This window comes from Pogona vitticeps, chromosome 6 (assembly GCF_051106095.1).
Source record: "Pogona vitticeps strain Pit_001003342236 chromosome 6, PviZW2.1, whole genome shotgun sequence".
Classification (NCBI taxonomy): domain Eukaryota; kingdom Metazoa; phylum Chordata; class Lepidosauria; order Squamata; family Agamidae; genus Pogona; species Pogona vitticeps.
In genome coordinates this window covers 15,223,945-15,250,800 of record NC_135788.1, presented here as the reverse complement: position 1 = coordinate 15,250,800, position 26,856 = coordinate 15,223,945, and the positions used below count along the sequence as shown (strand labels likewise).

At 39.3% G+C, this 26,856-nt stretch overlaps 1 protein-coding gene and 1 long non-coding RNA gene across 5 annotated transcripts in view; both read right to left on the bottom strand.

Annotated features, from left to right (window-relative positions):
• NRP1 (neuropilin 1) overlaps window positions 1-26,391 on the bottom strand; it is a 147,237-nt gene extending 120,846 nt beyond the window's left edge. For all 4 annotated transcript variants that reach the window (XM_073002950.2, XM_073002952.2, XM_073002954.2 and 1 more), the window contains exons 1-2: window positions 26,002-26,391; window positions 22,344-22,518 (exon numbers count right to left, since the gene is read on the bottom strand). In XM_073002950.2, coding sequence (XP_072859051.2) covers window positions 22,344-22,518; window positions 26,002-26,068 — 242 coding nt within the window. In that variant the 5' untranslated portion in view covers window positions 26,069-26,391. The remainder of the gene's footprint in view (window positions 1-22,343; window positions 22,519-26,001) is intronic.
• On the bottom strand, window positions 19,099-19,416 carry LOC144583799 (uncharacterized). Its single transcript, XR_013537750.1, has 2 exons — window positions 19,308-19,416; window positions 19,099-19,223 (listed from the first exon to the last, which is right to left on the bottom strand). It is a non-coding gene; the product is annotated as an uncharacterized LOC144583799 (long non-coding RNA).
• Window positions 26,392-26,856: the final 465 nt, after the last annotated feature.

Sequence of the window (26,856 nt, the reverse complement as noted above, 5' to 3'; positions counted from 1 at the left end):
CAGAGGATAATTGAGCCCAGTTACACCACTGTATACATGCATGCCACCGTGTGCAATGAAACACGGGTGGGAGAGGGAAGGCAATGTGCCTGTGATTGGCAGCCTCCACTCCTTAAATAGCAAACAGGTGGATTAGAGGGAAGTCTTCTCCCACGTCCACAAGCCCATAGCCCCACATCCCTCAGGCCCAGAGTCAATGGGAGGCCAGCAGGAAACATGGGTAGTCACCATGTTGCTTTTGATCGATTGAGAGTCCTCCTATGACTGAGACTACCAACTCAGACACAATTATGGGAGCTCCGGGTGAATCTGGAACCCACATTTCTATCAACATCTGTTGATGAATTTAAGTTAAACTAAATCTCAGTTTTCAGAGGCAATGTCCTTTTCTGTATAGTGAACATCTGGGGGAAACAATAGGATGATCATTAATATCACTGCCATGAAATGCCTATGAACTTCCCTGAGGTATCTGATTGGTTGATCATTATTAGAAACAGAATGGACTCTGTTTGACTTAGCAAAGCAGTTCTTACGTTGTGGCATTTATGATGTTCCACCATAAAAATTCTGAAATCTATACTGTAGTAATATCATAAAATATTAAATATCATAAAATTATTGGAACTGGCTGTTGAATTTTTTCTTTAACATTGAGCCATCTGGGAAAGGAAGCATAATCTTTCCTATTAACAAATGTTTTAATTATAAAAAAAACATTACTACAAACTTCAGTGAGGAAACATGTTTTCAATTAACCTACTAGTTTGGGTTCAGTAGAAATGCTGCATACAAATTGGCACACATGAAGTCACAACCAGAACATCAGTGAAGGCAAATGCCATGTTCCAGTCTGGGTTAACATTTCAGTTTGTGTAAATTTACTTTAAAGAATGGAATCTCCTACTGAGAACATAGGCTACTATACTATGACTTTAGGATTTCCACTGTAATTTCCCTGGCAAGTTCTAAATTTCATTTTTTTGATTGTAACACATGGGTTAGGCTTAGGTTTAAAGCTCATGGTTGATCATCATTTTATAAATGGCATAATAAGCAATTTAAGAAAACATTTCTGTCTTATGTCTGTCTGAAAGTAAGTGTGTTTCCTCTAATTTATTTAACTGTCTTAAACCCTTGCTCCTAGAGTGGGTCACATCCAAAATGTATTTTTAATGGCTGATTCCAAAAAGTATTAGTGAAATTTAACGACTTATAATGCCTAATATATTCAAAGCAGTAAGTATTAGACAGTGTTTTGGCTTATTTAGAATTCTCTTCCAGCAGAAGACAAAATTGTTAAGGTTTTAGTCATAGGAATGACATGAGTTGTCAATGCCTTGCTATATGAAACAGAATTAAAAATAACCCGTATGGGTTTAACAGCTTTATCATTACAAACAGGCACAGAAACGGAATGTTTTATTCTTTCCCAACAAACTTGATTAAACTTTTAAACATGGATTTCTACTTTGGGTGAGTGCAATGTTTCCTGCTTTCTCCCCATTTTTTTTCTTACATACAGTTTCAGATGACACTAAACACGGTGCTTTAAGAAGACTAACTCTTTAGCATGCTAGGTATTTGCAAAGGAACAGAATATCTGATAAATAGGATAGGATCTCCTTAAGGACACAGTGCTGTTTTTCCTCAATCAAAATGGAGTCTATATAATAGCAATATCATTCAATTTTTTTAAAAAAACCCGCTTTAAGTGGCAACTAGAGTTGCATCACCAACCATTTACACATTGAAAGCACATTTATAAGCAATGTGCCTGACCATCTTCCTATGCTTACCCTATGCATAGATGCCATTCTCTGGGGCACATCCCACAGTAGTACTAGCTGGATAATACAGTATAGACTTTTTTAAACAAATGCAGAACTTTATTACACAGAAAACAGGAGCTTGGGTTAGATGCTCAGAATCAACTCTGGCCAGATGTTTATCATAGAACCCTATTACTTACATATGCCACTGTAAATGCAAAAGTGTAACTCATAGGGACCTCATTGCACATCAGATGATGTGACTAGAGTGCAACAAGGAATAAAAACATCAACACATTAACTAGCAACAATTCACTGTTGTGATTTTCCCATTTCCTTTACAGTGGCATATGTAAGTAGCAGGATGCTGGCAGCCTCTTTGCTGTGATTATATTATCAAGCTTCTTATGTATCACAGTATCAGATTTTTTTTATTCCTATAGAAGCATAGATATTTTTCCCTAGAGATATTATTGCATTTATAAAGTGAAAACTAATATCTGTCAACAGTACTATAGGTTTAGATATATTGGTATAACTTCATCAGGGTCTGGAAACAAACATGAGTTTGCCTGTAAGTCATAGACACTTCCCCCTCACCTCCCAAATGAAATTTTAGAGAAATATGCAATAAGGCTACCATCTGCATCCTTTTATTCAGGCCAGAATGACATTTTCACAGTGTTCCCAAGACCGTTACATAGCTTAGTTATTAGCAATTACAAACATGGCTCAGTTATTAGCAGTGGGATGTCTTCGTCCTGTTCATATCGTCTGTGCCTCTTTTATTTATTTTGGAGGAACAATGAGGATAAAACATCTCTGCTGGACTCTGACATGGTGTTTACAAAGGCAGATGTCTGTAGCAATCAAAAGGCAGTTGGGAGAGACAGAGGAGGAGGAGGAGGATGCTATTACAGCCACTGAAAGTTGCTTTCATCAGAGTTTGACTTGTACTCAAGGGCGGCTGCAACAAGGCTCTTTCAGAAAACACAAAGAGAAGAAAGTGGGAAGCAAGAAAAGAACTCCAGACAGCAAGAGATTAAATGTCTTTCCTTTTCTTATGGAATACAAGGATGGGGGTGGGGTGAGGGATGTGGGTCTGGTGCAAGAAGGAGGATAAATAACTCCTTGCATTACTGTGGGAGCTACTCATCTTTATGAGACAGTAATATTTTGGGAACAAGCCAAAAACGAGACTCGTACCTATACACACGGCCTCTTCATCCCTCCCTTCTTGGCATGCCACAATGTAACTCTGTAAATCAAAGTTTCCCATTTTGTCCAAACTGAGAAACAGTAGTTACTACATTTGGAATATAGCAGGATATATTAAACCAACCTTAAGCCATGATTTAAGATCCTGGCTTGTTCCAGACATGATGTTGTTTACATATTGGGTTGAAATGAGAGACTGTAGGAAATCGATGGCCTTTTTGCTTATTGTAGTGCACTAAAAAAGGAGGGTGGCATAGGCAGTGTGAATATATGCAGTCAAAAGGCTCCTGTTATCTGATGTATGAAGCTGAGATTATGATTATCCAAACATGCACTGGATTGGCCTAATGCTACAAGTTGTAGCTTTATCCCAAAGTATGGCATGTTGGTTCCCTGAATAGGTAAAAAACAAACAAGCAGATTTTCAAGCATTATTGTAAGTACTAGCAACATGAGAATGAATGACAGAACAGTTTGTTGTTTATTTCAGTTCTTTCGAATTCTTTTGCTCTCTTCAGATGCTCAAAATGAAGGTGAAGAGTACTTCCTTATACCCAGGGAACAGTGCAACACTGGAGTTTCAGGAAAAAAATTAAAGTTGTACAATTTTTTAAAAATGAAAATCCCAATATTGATCTCCATATTTGTAAAAAGGAATATTTTTCTTTGGCCTGTGAGGTGTCACGTGGCAAAACTTTACTACTGTGGGATACAAAGATAGCACCCTAATTTTATGGAGTCTTTTCCTATACACATCTTAAGTAAAAACAAAGGCCAGATTCACAGCTGCCTAATTATCTACAGCAGAGAAGGGGATTCTCTTCTTTTATCCACACCAGCTATGCTATACAGTAATAGGAATCTGGGATCCCACATCCTCAGTACTTTGTAGAGGGAACACTGCTTGTGTAATCTTCTCCTCCACACTAGCCCACCCAAGCACTAATGTAGAGAACTCACACATGTGTTCTAGTATTTGATGTACTGTATTCAGGGTTAGGTTATTTTTATGAGGCTTGCCTTTGAGACCACACCAGGGGTGGGGGTGGGCGAATAGAATGCATTGTCATCTTCTAGGAACAGACTGAATAGAGCTTCTTCAGGCTCTAGAAAAACTTGAAGGGGTATTCCTTTCTATGCAGCTCAGCAAAATGTAGCGACACTACATAGTAGTAAGTGATTTATTTATAGAATAGACAGTTATACAGTTGAGTCACATGCATTTGACAAAATGTGTTAACATTTGCATTTTAAAAGGTATAATTTAGCAACTACCCTTTTGTTTTTTAGGGTTGCCACATTTAACACAGAGTCTGGCTCTAGTGTCTTTAATAACACAATAGCAAGGGCAGTATCTGCAACCACTTGGGTGAAAGGAACACAAGTTGTCTAATGGATCTGTATTTAAGCATTCCGTTGTGCACATTAGCCTAATTCTCACAGTTAGCCCAGCAAGGTTATAAATGTTAGCTTACTAAATTCCCATTGATTCAATGATTCTATTATAGTGTTCTCATACTGTTTCTTACCAGCTTCAGCAAATCCTGTAAGATCTTATAAGATCTGGACATCCATAGAAATACAGGAAAATATGTTTATTTATACATTATTGGCAAACTTGCAATTTTGCTTATATTTTTCTCATGTAATTGGCTTGCAGATCAATTCCCTTCTTGTTCCAGATCATTCCGGTTGGGTAAAGGGCCCCACCTTCATACATTTGTCCCTGACTATGACAAATGCCTCTGAATTTTGAGTGGGAGAAGAGTTGTAAAGAATCTTGCTTCAACCTATGTAACAAAGTCAAGTAATTCCTTCTATCGGCCACATATAAACCTAACAAAGTTTATTCAGACATCTACCTCTCATCACCAGAATTACTTTCTGATGCTCTTGGTTGTCCTTGTTCCCATTTTCTTCATCAGAACTTTCAGGCCACCTTAAAGAAGCATTTAGCATTTATTCTTGACTAATACTAGCAGAATACAAATTGCCCAGCACTAGCTGATTGGCTAAAGACGAAGGAGTGTGTGTGTGTGTGTGGAAAATAATCCAAATGTTTAAATTCAGCAGTTTTGAAAGAATTAAGTTGTCAACAGAGTAATTGGTTTCGTGAAAGATGCATCTTTGTTAGTTTTTGGAATTATAAAATTATAAAAAATTATTTTCACTTCAGTTTATTCAGCTTGATCTGAATATACTGGCTTATGGTTTTCATGTATTCATTTCTCTTCATTTAAAAGGCATCTTTAAAATAATGTATGGATATATATTTTTTGTTCTACTCTATAATTTTAGCTGATGTGTTCCTAAATTGTTGCATTCAACTAATATATTTGGTGAGTAGAAGCTTTTGTGTAATACTGCTGCTGAATTTGTTAGATTTGAAACCTTGGTACTCTTAACAATATTTTTGTAACTGAGTGACTAAATTGAAGATAAAGATATATCTTTCTTGGGGGAAAAGAAAGTTTAAAATGTGGGGACGGTTTGAAAAACAAAACACAGGAAACGCACAGATGAAGAAGTAAATCTACATGACAATCTTCGAAATCATGCTGGGAATGCCAAAAACTCATACTAAAAGTGATTAAAATGTTCCTTGCTTAGCAAAAATATAAAAATAAAAAAGTCTCACCAGAACAAAAAAATTAATCCAAACCAAAGCAAAACCAGGCATGTCATTAAAACTAAACAAAACCATGCAGTGGAAAGAAGCTATGTGCCAGATACTTCCAACCAGAAGCAGACTTTTAGGAAAAGGAACTACAATTGAGTACATACTCTTTCCCCTTTTGCACAATCAGAGCAGTGCCATTACTGTGTCATTGCTGTTAGGTTCACAGCTCCCTAGGGGAGCACTTGGTTAATGACTGGTTTCATGCAGACAATGAACACGCATTTGGAATTACTTGCAAATAGAAGGCGTTTGCCATTTGGCTTTTAGTTAGAGCTGAGCCTTTTATAGATGCCTCCCATAAGTAGTAACATGTCTCTTGTTCACTTCTGTTTGTTTTGATAACTCTTTCCCCCTCCTTTTAAAACCTAAATGGAGATAAGAGGATTTCCTTTGTTATTAGTTGCAGTTTGTATGCTCAAGTTACACATTGAGGAGCCGTACTGCTAATCACACTTCCAAACCAGACAATTGTGCCACTTAGTATTTACATATTTGTTATTAAATTTATATCCTCCAAAGAGTACAAGGTTCTTTTTTTGGGTTTTTTCCCCAATTTTATCCCCACAAGAATCCAATGAAGGAAGTTAGGCTGAGAGATAGTGACTGGCCCAACTTATTCAGTGACTCAAGTGGGAATCCAAACTCAGGTGCCTCCATTCCTAGTGTATCACACCAATCACTACATTTAGGGGAAGGGCATATTCCCCCAAATTAATTCAACTAATTTGTTTTTCCTCCCACAACTCTATTTCCTCAGACAGATGTGCCTCACCAATCAGATTTGCAAATTAATCCAGTGCTTACCTTCAAATGACCAATCAAAAACAAAAAAACAAAACACTCTAGTCCACCAGTATAGCCACTAACAGTACTGGCTTTCTTGTGCTGGTTTCTTAGATTTTGTCCTCTCACTTACCGGTGTAACAATGAATATGATCCACTTTGTCAGCTGCCATTTGGTTTCCTTTCTACATCAACTGGGGCCTTTGTGCGTTTGCACAAACCATTCAAATAATGCAATACTTTGTAACTTCTGAATACTGGCCTTAGCAAACACTTAAGAGAAGTCAACATATGCCTTCCTTTACAGGACTTGGCAGCCTGTTGTTTAAGATATGAGTTTATACTGCTGGTTACAATTTTCTTCCTATACACTTTATAACCTGCCTCTGATATAAGAACATAGTTTAGTTACAGGAGCTTCCTGCTCAATGCCAGCACAATGTCACCAACGGAGGCAGCAGGCTGCCACTGTTGAAGAACACAGCTGCTCAAGTGTTTCAAGATGAGTTGTGTAACATAACTTGTGATGGGGCACAGATGCACTGGACTTTCATTAGGTAAAAAGAGTGTTCAACAACAAAATGAGCCTTCTAAATGGTACTGGTACCTTGTACTATGTGAACAAATTGTCAGGGAGAGATCTACTAAGTACAAGCTATGCAGAAGGAATGAAGTTGCCCTTTTTTGTTACGATAAGTCTATATAGGATTTATGCTTTGTAAGAAGCATGGAATACAGAGTTCCATGCATGAGAATGTTTGCTACAACTGATAACTAACGGATCTATTTATTTGTATGAATACCTATGTCACTGAACATAGAACAACACCATTATTGTGTACAATTTTATAACAATAAAGATATAGAATGAAGGCAAAATATTCCACTAGAATACTTGTGTTTCAGTGCTATGATATAAATAAGCATAGTAGAAATACTTTATGGAGTGATTAATCAGAAATCTGATTGGCAAACAAATCAACATTTTCCTTAGCTCACAAGTATGAACACTTCATAATCATTTCTCTGTGCTCTCATTCTTAAATTTTCCTCCTCTGCAGGGTCTTCAAACAGTAGTAGCGAAACTCCCAACTTTTCTAAGTCTTGTGTAGGAAGCTCACAGTGGATTGTGTCCAAAATTCAGGGAACAAATACAAGTCAAGCAAGCAGGGCCTGTTGAATTATTTTGCAAGAGTGAGGAAATAAATGAGGATAATACAGAATGTGCTGTCACTCACGCAGAGCTTTAACTAGCCATGTTGGCACCCAGGGCAAGAAGCACTATCTCCCATCCACCCCATATGAGGCATGGGTGCAGGCTATCCCCAGGAAGAAGGAAAATGTGGTGTCCCTCTCAAAGGATGGGGAAAATTATGCTTTATTAAAAAAATGAACAGGACAAAGAGATGTAGCTGCCTACTTTCCTAAAAATTCATCAATACATTTTAGATTTTGGTCCCTTCACCAAAGGCACCAAAATACATCTAAAATATTGGCATTCTGGAGCAAACTTCCAGTTCCTCCACTCTAGTTAAAATCCTGCACTTAGGAACTCATCTATATAAGTATGACATAAAAAAGATGTGGCCCTACTGGTGGAACAGACATCATTCCTAAAAATGAAAAACAGTTTAGGTTGCTTTAGAGTTAATTCTAAAATCACTTACTATGGTCAAGCATGACCATAGAGACATTAACATTTTATGCCTCTCATACACAATACAGTTCTTTTATAATAGGCACAGTAATGTATCTAGCACAGGTGAGCAGAGGTTTTCATTCTCAATTTAGCCAGAGCTGGCCCTGCAACGGATGCTTCTGGGCTTCAAATCCCAGAAATCAATTACCACTGTCGGTGCTGGCCAGGGCTTCTGGGAGTTGAAGTCCAAAACACATGGGCATTCAAAAATTGAAAATCACAGATCTGGAGGTATCATTTGCTATGGAACATACCATCAATTTGGAACCATCAAAATGAATAGAGATGTGTTTTCTCAACAGCAGCATCAAAGCATAATCCTATGCAAAAATTATGGATGGTTTCAGCATGTTACCAGATTCAGTTTTTTAATAAGTATGATAATATGCAACACACACAGTAGGCTGGTAAACGTGGCACAATGATACTCCTAGGTTAGCTCTGAAAGACTGTGTCCATACACAGCATCAGCCAGTATGCTTCTTGAAAACAAAAAGCCACTGGATTATGGATCAGAACAGCACAAAACCCCCATGTTTAAGCTTTGAATTTTCAAATTTTCTTTGTAAGATTCTGCATGACTTCAGCTCATTTGCTTGAGCAAATTCTAGGGAGAACAATATTTAAAGCTTCAGGTCAAACTAATAACTTTTTTTTTTAAAAAAATATGTTTTTTGAAGGATTCCCATAGCTTGCAATATCAATTGCTTGATATTATGCCCTTGGATACTCACCCAAATATTATAACCAAGTAAATGAAAGAGGGAAATAATATAGAAAAGACTTTTTGAATTCATTTTATCTGCCAAATCACAGGCTCCTGCAATCAGGATTGATTACAAACAACCAATTAAGAAGCATTTGGAACATGATCTGAACACTAATCCTGTCTTGTGTTCTTTCTTATACCTAATTATCAGCTTTAAGATGGTTATTATAGCTTAATTACTGGATTTAATGCTGGAACTCCTGCAGAAATGGAGAGGCTGACTACACAGGCTGTTAGCCGTTGCTTGGAGCGCTGCAGGGAAGGACTGGTGTGCTCTTAAAGAGGGTGATCAGACAGCATATTTGATAGAGTGCACCAGCCTGTCCCCAGAACATTCCTACCTGCACCTTTCTGGCCCGTCAAGGGACTTCTACTTTTCTGATGTGAGTATGGCTGCTCTGGTTTGGATTGGTTCCAGTGCATGTGCTCACTGGAATTGATCCAAAGCAAGTCTTCCAGTTTGAAATTGCCAATATTGTAAAGTAGCTTAATAAGTGAGCCACTTCTGGATATTGGCAAATTAATCACTTCTTCTCAACCATTCCCAACCAGCCCATACCCAGCTGCTAGTGCAGCCACATCCCGGTATATGTTCATGTGTAAGTGTACACAATCCTGTTGTGTATTATTATCTCATACTCACACACAAAGACAAACATCAGAAAATATAACAAAACATATTACATAGCAGGAATATGAACAACATAAAGGAATGTATTAATTCTCTTTTTCTTGAATATTACACAGGCTGATTCCTATAATTATCAACAGGCACAGAGTTTGCTTAAAGTTTAAGCAAACATCTTTTTTTCAACATAAGGAAAAAAGATCTGTCTAAATCAACACCAAGAATCATAATCATATGAGCGGAAGGAATCCAATTACGATATTATTTCAATTTGGAAAGAGACCATGACCTTTGTTCTGCCTTTTTTAACAACTGATCCTAACTTTCTTGTTCACACCAGACCTTGTGTGGTCTATATTATAAACATCAAGAGAACTTTGATGGAGAAGTTCCTTTTTATACCAGTTTAACATGAACCTTTTCCCCTAGCTCTGTTGATTGCAGAGAAATACACGAATATAAACAAACACATTTTTCATTCAGTTACACACAGAGAAGCAGTTTCCTTTTACTGCCAGTGTTCCATTTAGCCCTGATGAAATCAGTTAGACTATGCAAATATGCTAGTTTAAGCAGTTTGGGTATTATTAAACTCATTACTATAGCATTACTACTGCTCTATTAAAATTTTTCTTAGCTCATTCATCTACATATGCAAAAGGGAATACCTGTTCAAGAAGGAAGAACTTAAGGCCAGTATTTGGCTGTAATTTGACTGACACTTTTCCTAGCAGAAGCTCAACATGGACAAAGCTACTCAGCAGAAAAGGCACTTAAATTAGTCTGACAATGGAAGCTATTCACAGCAGTCAAAAGCTTGGATAAAGCAACAAAGAGTGCTTATTAAAGTCAGCAGTTAAGAGCACAGTATAATTCCTGACTTCTTTCAACTCTCTTTTGCTCTCAGAGGCATATGGAAATTACCCTGCACTATCTTTAGAACTTCATGTCTGCAAAAGGAAAGCTGACGTCCTAGGAAACAAGGGCAGATACTTCAATGCTCTTCTTAATAATGCATCAGGTCAGCAGTTCCCAAACTTTCTGGCATCACCTCTCTTTATGATTACTGAGGAAATCCTCCCATACTCTTCACTTCTTGTTTACACCATCTAGCCCCTTTTAACAAAAACTCAGTTGAACACTTAAAGCAAAGCAAAAGCGTGCTGCTTATATACCGCCCCATAACACTTCAAGCACTCTCTGGGCGGTTTACAAGTTAATTATGCAGGCTACACATTGCTCCCCCAGCAAGCTGGGTACTCATTTTACTCGGAAGGATAGAAGGCTGAGTCAACCTTTAGCCAGCTACCTGGGACTGAACCCCAGTTCGTGAGCAGTTTTGGCTGCAGGTGCTGGAGGAGGCTTTTGAGCGTCCCCTGGACTGCAAGGAGAACAAACCTATCAATTCTAAAGGAAATCAACCCTGAGTGCTCACTGGAAGGACAGATCCTGAAGCTGAGGCTCCAGTACTTTGGTTATCTCATGAGAAGAGAAGACTCCTTGGAAAAGACCTTGATGTTGGGAAAGTGTGAAGGCAAGAGGAGAAGGGGACGACAGAGGACGAGATGGTTGGACAGTGTCATCGAAGCAACCAACATGAATTTGACACAACTCTGGGAGGCAGTGGAAGATAGGAGGGCCTGACGTGCTCTGGTCCATGGGGTCACTAACAGTCGGACACAACTAAACGACAGCAGTTTAACCACTGCGCCACGAGGCTGAAAATAAACAAAATGGCTGAAACCCTACTGGTTAGAGTAGTAAGTCACAACTAGAGTAGGCCCATTGAATCAATGGAATTTATGGTGGAAAGAGAAGGTGACTCATCAAATGGCCACTGATTCAACAGGCCTACTCTACTTCCAACTTACTACACTAAACAACAGAATTTCAGCCCTACTGTTAGGCAGAGATTTCTGGCATCATGAAGGGCAATATATTATTAGCTAATGAATGAAAGGAGGGGAGCAGGAAAATCTGATTGTAAGTACCTTGGTTCTGCATTTTGTTTCAAGATATGGGTGGGTGTTGTAGGCAAAGAAGTAGTGTCACAGTTCATCTGGAATGGAACATTGATTTATTGAGAACAGGAAAGTTGGAAACTACTTTGACTTAGAAGTTTGAAAGTTTTAACTTTGAGACTCCACTGGTGTTCTTTTCCTAATCTGTTATTCATTCATTCATTCATTCAGTCAGTCAGTCAGTCAGTATATTTTTATCCTGCCTTTCTCCTTAAAGGACCCAAGGCAGCTATTTAAAATTAACTCCAATATGAGCAATCTAAAGATTGTGTAGTTGCTCTCTGTCTGACCAGCAAGCCTATGTGCTCGGACAGGATGGCTGTAGTTTTGAGAACAAGAGGGATCTACCTCCCTTCCCACTACTTTTAACATCTTGCTTGATTAAGATATAACATTTTCAATGGCTAGTGCATTTTTGTATCTTTCTGGTTTAGCCTAGAAATAGGTTGCCTCAATATAGAAGAACATAAAATACAATCGTGATGAAGCCGTGCTTCTATTTGTGTTATGGTAATATATGAAAGAACCTTTAAAAATAACATTTTAAATATTATGTTTTATCATGATTTTAAGCCACTGTGAACATTACTTACTAGTGGAACAGTGAAGCAGAAAAGTACTCTAATAAATAAATAATAAGCAAAAAAGTACCACCAAAAGCAGATGGAAGGATTCTTTAAAAGTTAAACAGTATTTATCTTGAAACCATCAACAACATTAATATACAGAAATGTACACAAACATATATGATGGACAAGTCAAAAGGTATTACATCAACTGTGTTACTATCACCAGCCATGCTTTAATTTCATCAAACCATGAAATCAGGTTTGTTTGACAGGATCCATTTTTTAAAAATAAAGTTAACTGGCATTAATTACATTTTGTGTATGACATATAAATTGGAGTCATGGTAAATAAATGGTAAGGACAGAGCAACCAGACAGCACAATACAATTTGCCTGACAAGCTGGGTCGATTCCAACAATGTGCCGAATAGAGTTACATGTATAGCCTGGATCTAATTAGTAAAATGACAGGTGATAGAACTCAAGCCTAACTGATGTTCATGCTCTCTGTGCTAGTAACCTATCAGGTTCATATGGAACAAGGTTCTTACAGGGTTAAGATTTCATGGGATCTCTGTAAGCCCAAATATCAGAACAGGTGAATCTTTCATCTGTAGATGTGTGGTCTACTGATGCTAGTGAGGTTCTAATTTAAAATGTTCCCTGTGTTATTCCTCTTCAGTTTACTTAACACAGTTACAGAACTATGCAAAATTAGCTTCATATGACCTTCTACAGTCCTTGGTTTGGGTTAACTCAGTTAGTCCATCTCTGACAAAAATCAGTATCAAAATTCTAAGTAAAGGTTTAGAAGAGAAGGATTGAATCCTTTCCCGAATCAATGCACTGCCTTGAATTAAAATATTTTATACTCTACACAGCGATGTAAGGTTAGTTGCATCTGAACTTCCACAATTCTTGGCTAATAAACATTTGGTTGAAGCCCAGTGAATTCTGTGAGTAGCCTGTGATCCTTAATTTGGGGAAATCGTCAGTCAGTGCCCCATTTATTCTAGGTTCATGCCTGACATTTCAGTTCATACAGCAGCATGCTATCTTTGACTGTTACCTCCAAATAAATGAAACATTTAGATGATAAATGGCGGCTGAAGTATACAAGCTTGTTCAGCTTCTTGTCTTATGGTCCACCCAACTGCCTATTATACAAACAAGTATTTTCTGAAAATTGGTTTGAGTAGGACAGTAAAATTTCATAATAAGTTTGGGTTGTGGCAAAATACTAAAGCAATTCTTGGAACCATTTGCTATATGCTGAAATCTGCATGGATAACCTGAGACCAAATCTGTCCTTACCAGTTTGGTCAGGTAGCTTACTTGCCTTGAAATGGTGCATACATCATAATTCAAACAGTGACACACTGACCAAACTCTTCTGCAACAGGAGAGCCTCAACCTAACCGTTTGGCCTGGTGCAAGATTTGTTGCACTAGCAGAAAAGAATTTCTAGTCCTGGTGCACAGAAGGGATCCAGTGTAGTTTTCTGTTGCACAACCAATAGAGTAGTGCAGACCACATGGGCACCCTGTCTCTTGTGTTACAACTTATACAGTACAACATTAAAATCAATATAGTTACATCAGCAGACATTCCCCCCCTGCAGTACCATGTTGGATAGAGGCCAACTACCCACCCTAAAGCAGTCATGACTCTACTTTAAGAAGCCCAATTTTGGCCCGATCCAAGGCTGATTCCATGATGTCTGAAAGCCCTCATTACTTTATGAGCTGTAGACTTTTATGCATACTGGTTTACAACAGAATTATGCTATCCCTATTTCTGCACAACAGTAAAGAATCTGAGCGGATTTCCTGTTAACAGTTATAGCTGCAGCATCTGTTTTTAATTTTTAATCCATCTAGTTCTATGTAAACAAACATATTTTGTAGTAGCTTTAAAAAACCCTCTAAAGAACTGTAATTGATAGCAATCGTTGTACAGCACTAATCTTAGCTGTGTGACTAATCTCTCTTAAAACCAATCCCAAGAACAATTAGCTATCAAGACCTTCTTTCTACACTTATAGTGTCTCCAAATCTCACTGAATTTTGTTTGAACTGATGTGACAATAGGACCTGTACATTCAGTATTTGTCAAACAAGGATGATTTTGCTCTGCATATCTATATTATGGCCAGTTAAATGACTTCAGTAATGACAGGAACTGAAACACAGTGCCTTTGCAATTTCTGTAAAAGAAACACTATTAACTCTGAAAAGAAAGTCAATAATTTGCTTGGAAGGAAACCACGATGGCTTTCTCTAGCCACCTCATCCACCTTTCCAAAGCCTTGTTGTCTGAAACTTCACATTCATTTTCTTAATGTTTTTAACCTAGTGTCTGTGAAATTTTTATTGCTCCCTAGCTGAGGATATCTGATCTGAATGTAACCACACACCTCTTTGCTCAGCAGCATTTGTCACAAACCATTATAAATTATCATGCTGATAGTTTGCATTGCTGGGAAACCGGAAAAGTTCCATAAATTCAAAGCACTGAGTATCAGTGGCATTCTTGTTTATTATCCAGATATAAAGTTTTACAAGACTACATGTCCGCAGTAGGACATTACAGCAAAGAAACAGTAGAATATGAAGGACCTCACCCTGAAAACATTTGTGACAGGCAACAAACATAAAAACCAAATAATAAGCCAATGTTTTATCTTCTCCTCCATTCATCTTTTCACTATATTGTCTCTCTTCACAAACATGTATTATTATTGATTAATATGTTTGTGACAAAACATAATAATCACTAGACAGATCACATTAATCTTTTGCAGTAATGTCCCCAAACTTTGGATCTATCCCACTGTTATTTGGAGGTACAGACTGATATTCGTATGGTTTTTAAAATCATTCTTAGGATTTTTAGGCTTCGAAAATAACTTTATCTGCTTGTAGATCTACTGTCGACAACACGCTGAACCATTTTTTTATTCTCTATGTTCTTTTATGTTTCCTTGTTTTTAAGCTGGAGTGATTATGTTGATCTAAATGGATATAAATCCTCTGACTTAACATCAATACGGCCAAACTAAAGCCTTTTTTTTACTGGCATAAAACATTGCATATTCAAAACCTTTAATGCTTTTCTCCATGAATCCCAAATTAAGATTTGGTTTGACTATGGTGCCAGCAACAGAGTTTAAGGACCTTTGGTAAATGCCTTGGCTAAATGAAATTTTAAAAAACAGTATGACCGATTATGTGCTGTGAGGACAATTTGGAATGTTATCTTTTAAAAGGAACTTGTGCTACTCATTACTACTAGACTAACGTTTGAATTACCCAGTGTTTTTGTTAGTTAGTACACCAAAGTAACTTACCATATTTTTTTGCTCCATAAGATGCACTCCCCCCCAAAAAATGGGGGGGAGGAAGTCTGTGCGTCTTATGGAGCGAAGGTGATGATTTCGCCCCCACTGGACCCGTGGGGAGGAGCCTCCCAAGGGTCCGAGTGAGCCTTCCAGGACCCTTGTGGGGCTCCCCCCACCCCCACGGGGCCAGCAGGGGTGAAATCGCCAGCTTCCAGGACCTTTTCTGAGCCTTTCAAGCCTCACAAAATGTCCTGAAAGCTGGTGATTTTGCCCACACTGGCCCCGTGGGGTGGGGGGTGGGGGGAGCATCGCAAGGGTCCGAGTGAGCCATCCAGGACCCTTGCGATGCTCCCCCCACCCCCCACAGGGCCAGCACGGGCGATATCGCCACCTTCTGGGACTCTTTTGAGGTTTGGGAAGCTTCAGAAGAGTCCCAGAAGGTGGTGATTTCGCCCCCTCTGACCCCTGGGGGGGCAAGGTGAGTCTCTAAAGGGTCCTGGAACACATACTAGGACCCTCTGGAGGCTCACCCTGCCCCCCCACAGGGCCAGAGGGGGCAAAATCACCACCTTCTGGGACTCTTCTGAAGCTTCCCAAGCCTCAAAAGAGTCCCTGAAGGTGGCGATTTCGCCCCCTCTGACCCCCGGGGGGGGCGGGGTGAGTCTCTAAAGGGTCTTGGAACACACCCTAGAACCCTTTGGAGGCTCACCCTTCCCCCCCCGCCGGGCCAGAGGGGGTGAAAGCGCCATCTTCTGGGACTCTTTTGAGGCTTGGGAAGCTTCAGAAGAGTCTGAGAGCTACAATGGTATTTTCCCCTTTTCCCAAGGAAAACCTTTTCAGCACAGGAACCTGGAGCAATAAAACAGAATGGGGATGAGCTGGGGGAGCTGTATATGGCCTTAACTCTACACTTTGCCCACCCTGAGATAAGGAGTAGGTTAATGGTGGGATCTCCTACCCCAAGGAGAGCCAAATTCGTTTGTCCTAGAGGGAGGGGGGAGTAAGTGAAGGGCAAATCAAGGGAGGGGCAAATCAAGGGAGCACAACATGGCTTGCACATTGCCAGGGTTGAAAAGGAGTGAAAAGAAAGAATGAGGCAATATCATGGACTGGAAGCTTCTAGAGAGGCAAGAAAAGCTACAAGAACTATATGATACAAGACAGGATGAAGCAGCAGTCATGGTTACAAAAACCACTCTGGAACAAAAACCACTCTGGACTATTGTTAAAGCCAGATTAAAAGAAAAATACCCTTAATCCAGGGCGCCACTGTGCTTGTGTGTCTACATGGGAACAGGACCATGGATGCCTATAGTGGTGAGCTTTCCCAGACACCTTCAAAACAACCATTTCCACCACCACCTTTTACTGAGTTTGACTGAGACCTGATTATGACACACTCAAATCAGTGATAAGAATAAATCATGATCAGCTTGATTCATTGATTTACTTGAGTCTGTTCTAAGCAAGACTAAACTGAGATTGAACCTAGTGTCCATATAGCCATTCATGGAAGCATAACAGATGCCTACCGTGGTTTTACTATGGTATGAAGTTAAAACGATGAGTCACTCAAGTTTTAGGGCTCACTGATTATATCTTGATTTTAATCTATTAGATTATGGGTTTAAATTTTGATTATGATGATCTATTGTAAACTGTTCAAGGTGTCGTAAGATCATTATTACACTTGACTCTGCTTTGACTGTAGATAGGATCAGAAATAAATAAATAAATAAATAAATAAATAAATAAATAAATAAATAAATAAATAAATAAATAAATAAATAGCAACATAAAAGAAACATGAATCCATTCCAATACATCTGTACTAGTGGAACATATTTTCTCTTCAGAAGTACTAATTTGTTAGCACTTATTTCTGCATGTAGATAAATATTCATTTACAGTGCTATACTTTAAAAACAATAACCCTAAAATAGTAACTAAAACACACCTTATTTACCACAAATGCAGCTGTGATAATAAACTGAAAGACTTGAATTAGGGAGTCATAGGTTGCTTAACACTAAAAATCTCAGGACAGTTTGACTGGTACATTAATCTACTGAGTCTCCACCAAAAGGTCTGGTGAAAGGAATATGAATTTCTTAAGAAAGCAAGGAACCTTGAGACCTTATAGAGCAGACGTCCCCAACCCTTGGTCCATGGCCAGTCTGTGACCCGAGCCAGACTGGGCCGCAGAGACAGACCTCCCACCCCACCCCCGCATGCACTCACCCTGCACACCTGATTTGTGCATGTGCACATACTCCAGCGTGCCCGTGCAAGCACCACACCACTGTTTGCGCATGCACCTGAGTGCCTGCACAAACACCACACTGCCATTTGCGCATGTGCATGAGCGCATACACCCCCACACAAATGTCGTGCCACTGTTTGCGCATGTACACAAGCACGAAGGGTGCCCCGCTTTCCCCAGCTGGTCTGCAGGGTGAAAAAGGTTGAGGACCCCTGTTATAGAGCTTTGAAAGTTTCCTGTGAAGTAAAAACTTTTCCTACAAATATGCTCCTAAGGGTTTGGTACAAATCTCCCTCAGATTTAATGGTCTTACTGTGGAAGTCAACAGATCTGGATTTCAAAGAGGGCATGAAATAACACAGGAAGCACTTAAGTCATTCGGTGAACAGGCCAATTTAAAATGTTCTGTCCATCTAGGCTTTGTCCATAAAATTATCCCATCTTTGTTTGACAACAAAACTGCCCAATTAGGTAGGGGAAGAAAAGACATTAATTGGGTGGGATTCAAAGACTTGGACACAAAGACACAAAAGCTGTATAAAAAGGAACAAACACATTATGCTCAAGGGCATACATAATATACCTATGCCATGCCATAAAAGTTTCAAAGTATTTCAGCTCTGAATATTTTGATTCAGTAGTTATACTATAACTACTGAATGCTTAATTCAGTACATAATATCCCACTTGCTCATTATCCTGCATTTATGTTACTGTTATGATAGTGAACAGCAATATTTCTGAACAAGAATCTTGAAAACACTTGAAGATTGATATTAAACAATTTGATGTCTCTTTTCTGAAGTGCAGGAGACAATAATATTCAGAAACCTATTCAAACAGCCAATTGTAACATCTCTGCAACCATGAGGGCTTAAAACTATGATGCTGGAGAAATTCAGAAGTGCTATAGGATTCGGAAGATGACTACACCGCTGGTTTTTCTTTTAAAATTTGATTACTAACTTTGTTCAGACCATTTGAAGTCAAATGAACTCATGAAGAGGTCCTCTTCAGTTTTCTTCCAATATACCTTTCAAGCAAGCATACATGGTGAACAGACAGAGAAGCCAGCACTGGGGAAGTCTCCTTAGACATGGTGAAACTTAGAAAGGCTCTGGACTTTCCCCAGCATCCTTGGCAGAAATACTTCCTACTCAGATTGATGGTCTCCTAATTAAATGACTGTGGGCAAGAGATTAAAAGAAAACTACAAGTCCCATGAACTCCTACATGAATGAAATACTCAAAGATGCTTGAAAATATCTAGAAGGATAATGAAACTTTTCTTACCTACAGACCTTTGTCTATGCAAATGACAAAGGCAAATGACTCTATGTCCCTGAACATAGAGTCTTTTCCTTCCTTCCTTCCTTCCTTCCTTCCTTCCTTCCTTCCTTCCTTCCTTCCTTCCTTCCTTCCTTCCTTCCTTCCTTCCTTCCTTCCTACCTACCTACCTACCTACCTACCTACCTACCTACCTACCTACCTACCTACCTACCTACCTACCTACCTACCTACCTACCTACCTACCTACCTACCTACCTACCTACCTACCTACCTACCCTTAATTTATGAGATGATATGCTAGGCTGGGTCATTTTTCTTAATATTTCTTTTTTCCAATCCCTAAATCACTTGGTCTTCAAGAGTAGAAATACACTATGTATCCAACCATCCACTTTACAAACCAAGTTTTCAACTTATTTTCAGAGCTGTCTTTTAGTCCTTGCTATGCAAATCTACAGAGGGTGAATTTTTACACCAAGATTGGGGAACCTGTGACCCTTCACAGTTTCAAAATCTATCAACACAGAACAGAATGGACAATAACAGTGGATTATGGGAACAATGGTTCAACAACATCTGAAGGGCAACTCTCCTGTTTCCTGGGTTACAGGGACAGGATGCTGACTCTTCAGTGCTGGATCTGCTTTTCATTTCTTCTTTATCATATAACGACTAATTTATGTTAATAAGCAAAGTTACAAACCAGCTTAAAATATTGATGAAAGACAACAACACATTAAACATTCTATAATGAACTTCAGGACATTTTTGAGCACAAAACTCCTAATCAAAAAGATATTTCAAAAGAACTTTCACATCCCTCAGAGTAAGGAGATGGCAGCATATGATCTTTCAGCCACCCCCATTATCCCTTATCATTAGCTATGCTGGCTAGGGGTGATAAAAGTTGCAGTCAAAGAACATCTAGAAAGCTACAGTTTCCTGCTCCTGGTACAGTGGTTCCCAAGAAACCTCAGCCAACAGGTGTTCTTGAACTGCAATTCCCAGAAACCTCAGCCAACAAAGCTGGTGGTGAAGGCTTCTGGGAATTGTAATACAGGAACACCTGGAAGGTCTAGGAGAAAGCACTTATCCTGTTGGAAAACACCCACCAAGAATATCTTTATAAGCATTTTCATTTTCCATACTTTCAAGAGATTCTGGTAGAACACAGAAATGGAGACAAGATGTCCTAAGGTGTACACGACCCAAACAGTTTCTCAAAGACAGACTCCTTCTAAAAAGAGTTCCAAAGCATTTACATGACTGGGTAGCTTCCAATGGAGGTTGACCAACTTTGCTTTTGAGCTTTATTTAGAGCACAGACTATCATTCTTTGAGAAAGTCAGTGCAATTAAGCAGCAACAATATTTTACATGAACTTGGGTTATGTTGGCTCAAATTCCAGCTGAGCAGAACTTGAAATACTGTACTTAGGACCTATTTTGGTTCTGTCTGGTTTACAGTGGATGCTGACTTAGAGAAAATCCATCCGGTCCCTTTTTAGAGCTATCCAACTCCTTTTTGGCACAGCGGTAGGGCTAGAGGCTTTTCTGCTGTGATTCAGAGGCTCCCAGTTAGCCCATTCTGTAACCTGTGATGATGGTTAGTCCACACCCAAAATAGAGCTGCGGCTGGTGTTATCTGAGGTGGCAACCCTGCAACGTATTTAGTGCATTGTGACAGTGAAAGGGGTAACAGAGAATCCTCCTCCTCTATTTTCATCTACTATACCCATTCTAATTATTAAAAAATATATTTTCCTTATTGATGCAGCACTATTCTAGATAAACGAGATGCATTGGCAGTATTATGTGTACCATACTAGGTAGTCCATTGCTGTTTCGCTGTGTCACTTGTTTTAACCATAAAAAGGAGAGTCGCTGTGGCCTGTTGAATGACAGCCACAGGAAAGGGAAGGGGAAGGGGGCAAGAAGGGGCGTGTCATTACTGAAATAGCAACATATTAGAGAGATCCAAAGACTGATCTGGACCTGTCTTGTGGGAGAAAAAACACTGAGCAGAGTCAACAGAAGTGAGGGATAAAATAGATTGCACTAAATATAACAATCTTTTAAGTGCGAACTACACTGCTTCAACTTCCCTTGTCTGGACGCACCATTAGCTGCTAGAATTATAACTCACAACCTAGTCAAGCTGCTAGGAGATTCTTGGAGTTGAAGAAAGAAAGTAATTTTATCAGGCATTCTAAGTCATCACAGAGTTTCTGATTGGCTTTGGAGTAATAATTGCCTTTCATTCCCATCTTTAAGGTGGGGGAATGGGAGGAATCATTAGCTTAGTTATAAGGTTCTTCAGCAGATTACAAGCATTTGGTTCAAAAGTTCACAGCTTGAGCTGGTTGGGTTGTCTCAATGTATCCCCTGAAAACTTTTTTCCTTGGAAATTATGATTCAGATCAGAATTTATAGCCTTGGAGAGAAAAACAGTTTTCAAGCCTTCTCTTTGGAATAGCATATTTTGATATAAAGGCTAAGTTTCACCTGAGGTTACCTTTACACCATCAATTCCACATAAAAATACTGAGTCCTTAGCAAGGCTTCACAACTTAAGCTTGTGAATATTTTAATCAGACTTAAAAGCACTAGAAAGCATGTTACATACCATCTTCTACATAATAAATTCCAGTCCACACAACAGAAAAAGAATTTACTGTGAGCTGAGTCAGCAACTCAAGAATACAATTTCTGACTGGAGATTTACATCTGGATCTTACACAAGTATTTTTTTTCCTACTTACAGTACAAATTTAGCTTAATGAAACCACAAAAACGCTTGTTATGCTCTTAAAATCTATTATAATGACATATGAATGTATAGTCTGTTCCATCAAACAAGACAGATTGTACTGTAACTTATGAGCAGTAAATAATTGCTCTTTGTATTCTACTTGACTTTTCTGAATGATTTTTACGATTAAAGAAATTTAACTGCAAACACGGAAGCTAAACAACTGCAAACACTGAACCTATGCTCATTCCTCTCTCCAGCTACCCCAGTCTTCCTACAGACATTCCACCCTCTCTCTGTCTTTGAACAGCTATGGGGAAAGTTTCAGAAATAACTACTCATGGATCCATGCCTCCAGCAAAAGAGCCAAATCATGAGATTATATCTAAACTAATCTTATCTTTACCACAAACATATGATCTTGTGTTGATTTGTTTTATACTTGCAGTTTTGCATTCATCAGCTGTTTTTTTTAATCTCCCGCCCTCCCAAGATGACTCTATAGATGTATCGGTCCACTAGATGGTGCTATGTTTCCCCAAACAAACAATCTCACTTACTTGCATTCTCTGTCTTCTAAATCAAAGTGAGGGTTGAAGTTGATCATAATTCGCTGGTATGGTTGAGGAGCTTGAATCAGCCATTCACATTTTTGGCTTGGATTATAACTATTAGGATACCCAGGAGAGGTGAGATATCCAGGTTCTACAATCTTAATATTTTCACCACATTTGTCTGCAATTAAAAAAACAAAAACAAAACAAACATAAATTATTTCACACACTTCAATTGTTCTAACATCTGTATATGATATATCATTCAACAGTTCACCTTTCATTGGCTCTGCCTTTTTAGTTCAGTGTTTGAAACAACTTATTTTTGTAAACGTATTTAAAAAGGCATGTTTACCAAAAAGCAGAAGAAAACAAACAACACCTCCTCCAAAAAAACCAAAGCCTCCTTTTTGTTGTAAAAAACACTGAATATACAGGCATCAGTTCCTCGCAGTCATTACCTCTTCTTTTATATCATAGACAGATAAAAACTGGGTCTAAGTAGAAGCGTTTGTTACTGTATAGCATTCTTATAAAGGCTGACAGTGTCTGAGGGTAACGCAAAACAATTATCACAGGAAACTATAATGTTATTAAGTAACAAGTTGTACATGAGGAGTGACTCAAAGAGGTTGGCTGTCTGATCCTTATCATTAGCTTTTTGATGCTAAGCCTGTTCTGTGTCATTAGACAGCAAATGCCTGTTTTCCTAGACTCCTGCTTGCTTACAGCAGCCTTTTCCTTTGGCCTTATCAGATCCCAAATCTAAGCAATTTGAAGTTATCTGTGCTCTTCAAGTCCAGACTACCCAGGAACAAAGTCTATTTGTTGAAGCAGCAATGATTCAGTTCCCTTCTTTGAGGAAGTCTTCCTTCCCCATTACTCTGCTTGGAGATCAGAAAAGAGCAACAGAGCAGAAAGCAAACCAAACCAACAAAAAGTTTAGTTTGAATGACAAAACTGTCCCCCCGCTTTCCCAGCTGATAGGACTTATTTCTTAAGAAAGATCTGGTTGCTCATCTCATGAGTCCATGTTATGGTTAATTATAAGGGACTGATGAAATAAGGGGGGGGGGGAGAGAAGTGAAAGGTAAAGCAACTCAACCTCTAAGTTATTTGTTCCAGTGTTCTATGCAGATTTGCACTGTCACTTTTAATTACTATTTACTTCTTTCTCATTATACAGCTTCAGCCAATGAAACTTTCCTCAAATGTTTTCCACTCACAGCAGATGGGCAGGCAGACATTAATAAAGGAGGTACTAGCATGTATCACATTTTCTCAGTAATGACACATCCAAGTTGCCATTCTGAATCTAATAGAATCACTAGTGAAATGAAAACGACATTACTCCTTCTCAGCACAAAGTTGTAAGTGTGCAGAAATTTATTACAAGAAAACCAGGTCAAATGGAAATGAAAGATAAAAGTGCACATCAAAAATGCATAAACTAAAGCCATTACAGAAAACATTTACCATAAATTAGAAGACAATGAGATGGCACACACTACAGTGTGTTTTGTTCAATGACTTATTGTTTCCGAGTTTGTTGTAAGCCACGATTTATCTGTGCCTTGACAGTTTTGCATAGCGGGTCTGTTTTCCAAGAACAAAAGATATGGCACGGAAGAGTTCACAACCTGCAGCCTGTAAGCCCCTTGCATGTGGTTTCAGAAACAGATCTTGCATGGCTTGGCCCTGTGCAGCAGACTCCAGGGAAGCCATCCTGCCTCATTAAGCCCACTCTAGTTCTAGGCAAACAACAAGGCAGACCCTGGCATCTGTAAAGTGAGTGAAACAAACCAGTGCTGTTGCAAGTCACTTCACAGAGTGACTCCAGGAGATGTTTAGATCGGATCTCACTACCAGCGCTTTAATCCGTAACTCCCCTGGGAAAGTGAGAGCATAATAAGATAATATGGGGAGCTGCTAGCCTCCCCAGCTCTGTAAAACCTCTCTCACACTTGATTAAGAGAATCAGTTTCTAACTGCTTTTGACCAGTATTTCTCAATAAGGTTAATGGATTCATTGAGCAGATATGAGTACTGAACATAGGTAGGTGTGGCATGAATGGGTCTCCTAAGCAGCAAAAGAGGGGAATAACCGTTTTGATTCTCGCAGTGTTGTTATAGTGTGTCTATATCTGTTCCGTCTCAGTGACAGCTTCATAGTTTCTTCTTCACAGCACTTCTCAAGTCAGCACTTGAGGGAAGGATATTGCTCATAACAGCACAAAGGCACTGACTATGTCTCATTCCACTTTATACCTTCATTTTACTGGTTCTTATTTATGTGTCTTCATTCATTCAACACTGCCCATGAATCAATAAAGAAATACAGTATGATCCTGTTCTTTTCAGGTTGAAATCCCTGGTTGTTAGTCACACTGTTCAAAAAGGTTAGGCCAAACTAGAATTCAGGTATGATTCTAAAGGATTTATACTTTCCTAAAGGGTCTTCCCCTGCCCAGCCCATGATGATCACAAAAGTAAGATGAACTTACTCTCTGCTAAATTAGTCAATTTCTTCAAAATACACTGGAAAAAAAGATTTACTTCCAGAATAAAGCTGTATTAAATCTCTCCCTCTAAAGATACTCCACTTGTGGCCTCTGATTAAAACAATACATTATTCTAAGTGAAGGCTTCTTCCCTACTTTTAATTGCTTTGACTGAAAACCTAGCCAAACTAAAAGTAAATGTCTGGTAATTAGCTACAGTAATAATCATTTTCCAGGATTTGGTTGGTGAAGGCAAAACCTGTAAAAATGTTTTTTTTTATACAGTACATGGACATTAAATGTAAATTAACCCCAACAACAAGACATGTTTAAAACCTGTGTAATTTAGCAAGATATTATGGATGCCATAGCAGTGGTAATTGTGGAAAGTTTTCATTGTTTTGAAGGTGCTCTCAAGTCCTGCTTCAGGCCAAGATCTACAGTCACTTTATACCTGAATAGGACTCTCTGTCAATAGCATCTTAGGTCCCTTGAACAGGCAGTGTAAACACTCTGTGAGCATAACCCCTTTTATTTTGATGCATATATTTCCAAGGGGAAACAACTGGGGAAGGTATATATAGTCACAAAAATGATTTGAATATACTTGCTCAATCCCCACCCCTCAGGAAAAAAAAAGTTTTGTCTTTGAAGTACTCATTATCCACCCAGTTTTAAAAGAGAATCTTGTGTAATTGCCAAGGGGAAGAAGTATTCAAGTAACTGGCTAGCCTGATCTTGTGAGAGCCACAAGATCTTTGTTATACTATATTATATATTAATATGGAACAGAGGAGATTAAAGACACTTGCGAAATCCTGTTGCTTAGTACAGTGAGTTACAGTTAGAGTAGGCCCACCGAATCAGTAGAACTTATGGAGGCAGCTGACTCATTGAATCCATGCTGTTTCAATTGGCCTACTCTAATTGCAACTTACTATGCTAAGCAACAGGATTTCAGCCAGTGTGTGATGACTTGAGTGTAGCTGTGATTGACAAGCCAGGGTTTTTAAGTTCCTCTCTATTTTTTTAAAAAAAGTTTCTTCGTTTACAGTCTGAAGCCTGCTGACTGATATTCTGCTGCTTGAACGATCAGGAACTCAATACTGGGCCCTTCTTGCAGTTACCTGGATACACCTGAAAAACCACACTGTGTGACTTACCACTCTTCAAAGCCCTGCCAAGGGTGAAGGTGAGGGCTAGGTAATGCAGAAGGACTCCCCAGTCCATCTTCCTTTTTCTGTTCAGAAGGAATGAAGAAGAAGAAAAAGGCAATATCCTGCAAGATGGTACACAATTCCTCTTTAGATCTTAAATCCTATTGATAGGGCCAATGGAAAAGATCAGAAAATCTGGCTTAGTTGCACAGCGGCGGCAGCAGCAGCAACAAGAGTCCCTCCGGTGGGCGAGCAGGAGAAGCTTCTCTTTTTCTCTGATGTGTGTAGGAACCTCCTCAAGTCTCCTGCATCCTGTCATTTAGCTCCGGTTTCCTCTGCCTTTTCCCACACTTGTTCCCTTTCCAGGCGTCACTGCCTTTGCCATTTCCAAACAGACTTTTAAAAAAAAAGAAGAAGAGAGAGATGGAAAAAACTAACAAGGAAGTCACCGTGGAGGGGAGAAAGGGAAGGGGGAGAAATCCTTTGCAGCTTTCTTCTCCGAGCGTGATGGCACGGGGGGGAAAAAGTCACCCAGGGAAAAGACGGTCTCACCGAGAAGAGATGGGTGCCTGTTGGTTGCACGCAGGAAAAGCGGAAAGCAACGAAGAGGAGGAAGGAGGAGGGAGCGACTTTCCCCCCAACTTCATCGCCTCCCTCCTGTCTCCTCTTGCCCTCTTCACCTCTCGATTTCACTCGCTTCTCACGGAAGGAGGGCCGTGGGCACCGTCGTCGTCCTCATCCGGAGCGATCCCGTGTTTGGAGGCAAATCAGAGATGTGCGTGCGGATGCTTTGCTTCCCAGCGCGTCTTCCCTCGCCCGCTCGCTCTTGACCCCCCGATACGGCTTGTGCGCCTTGCAAAG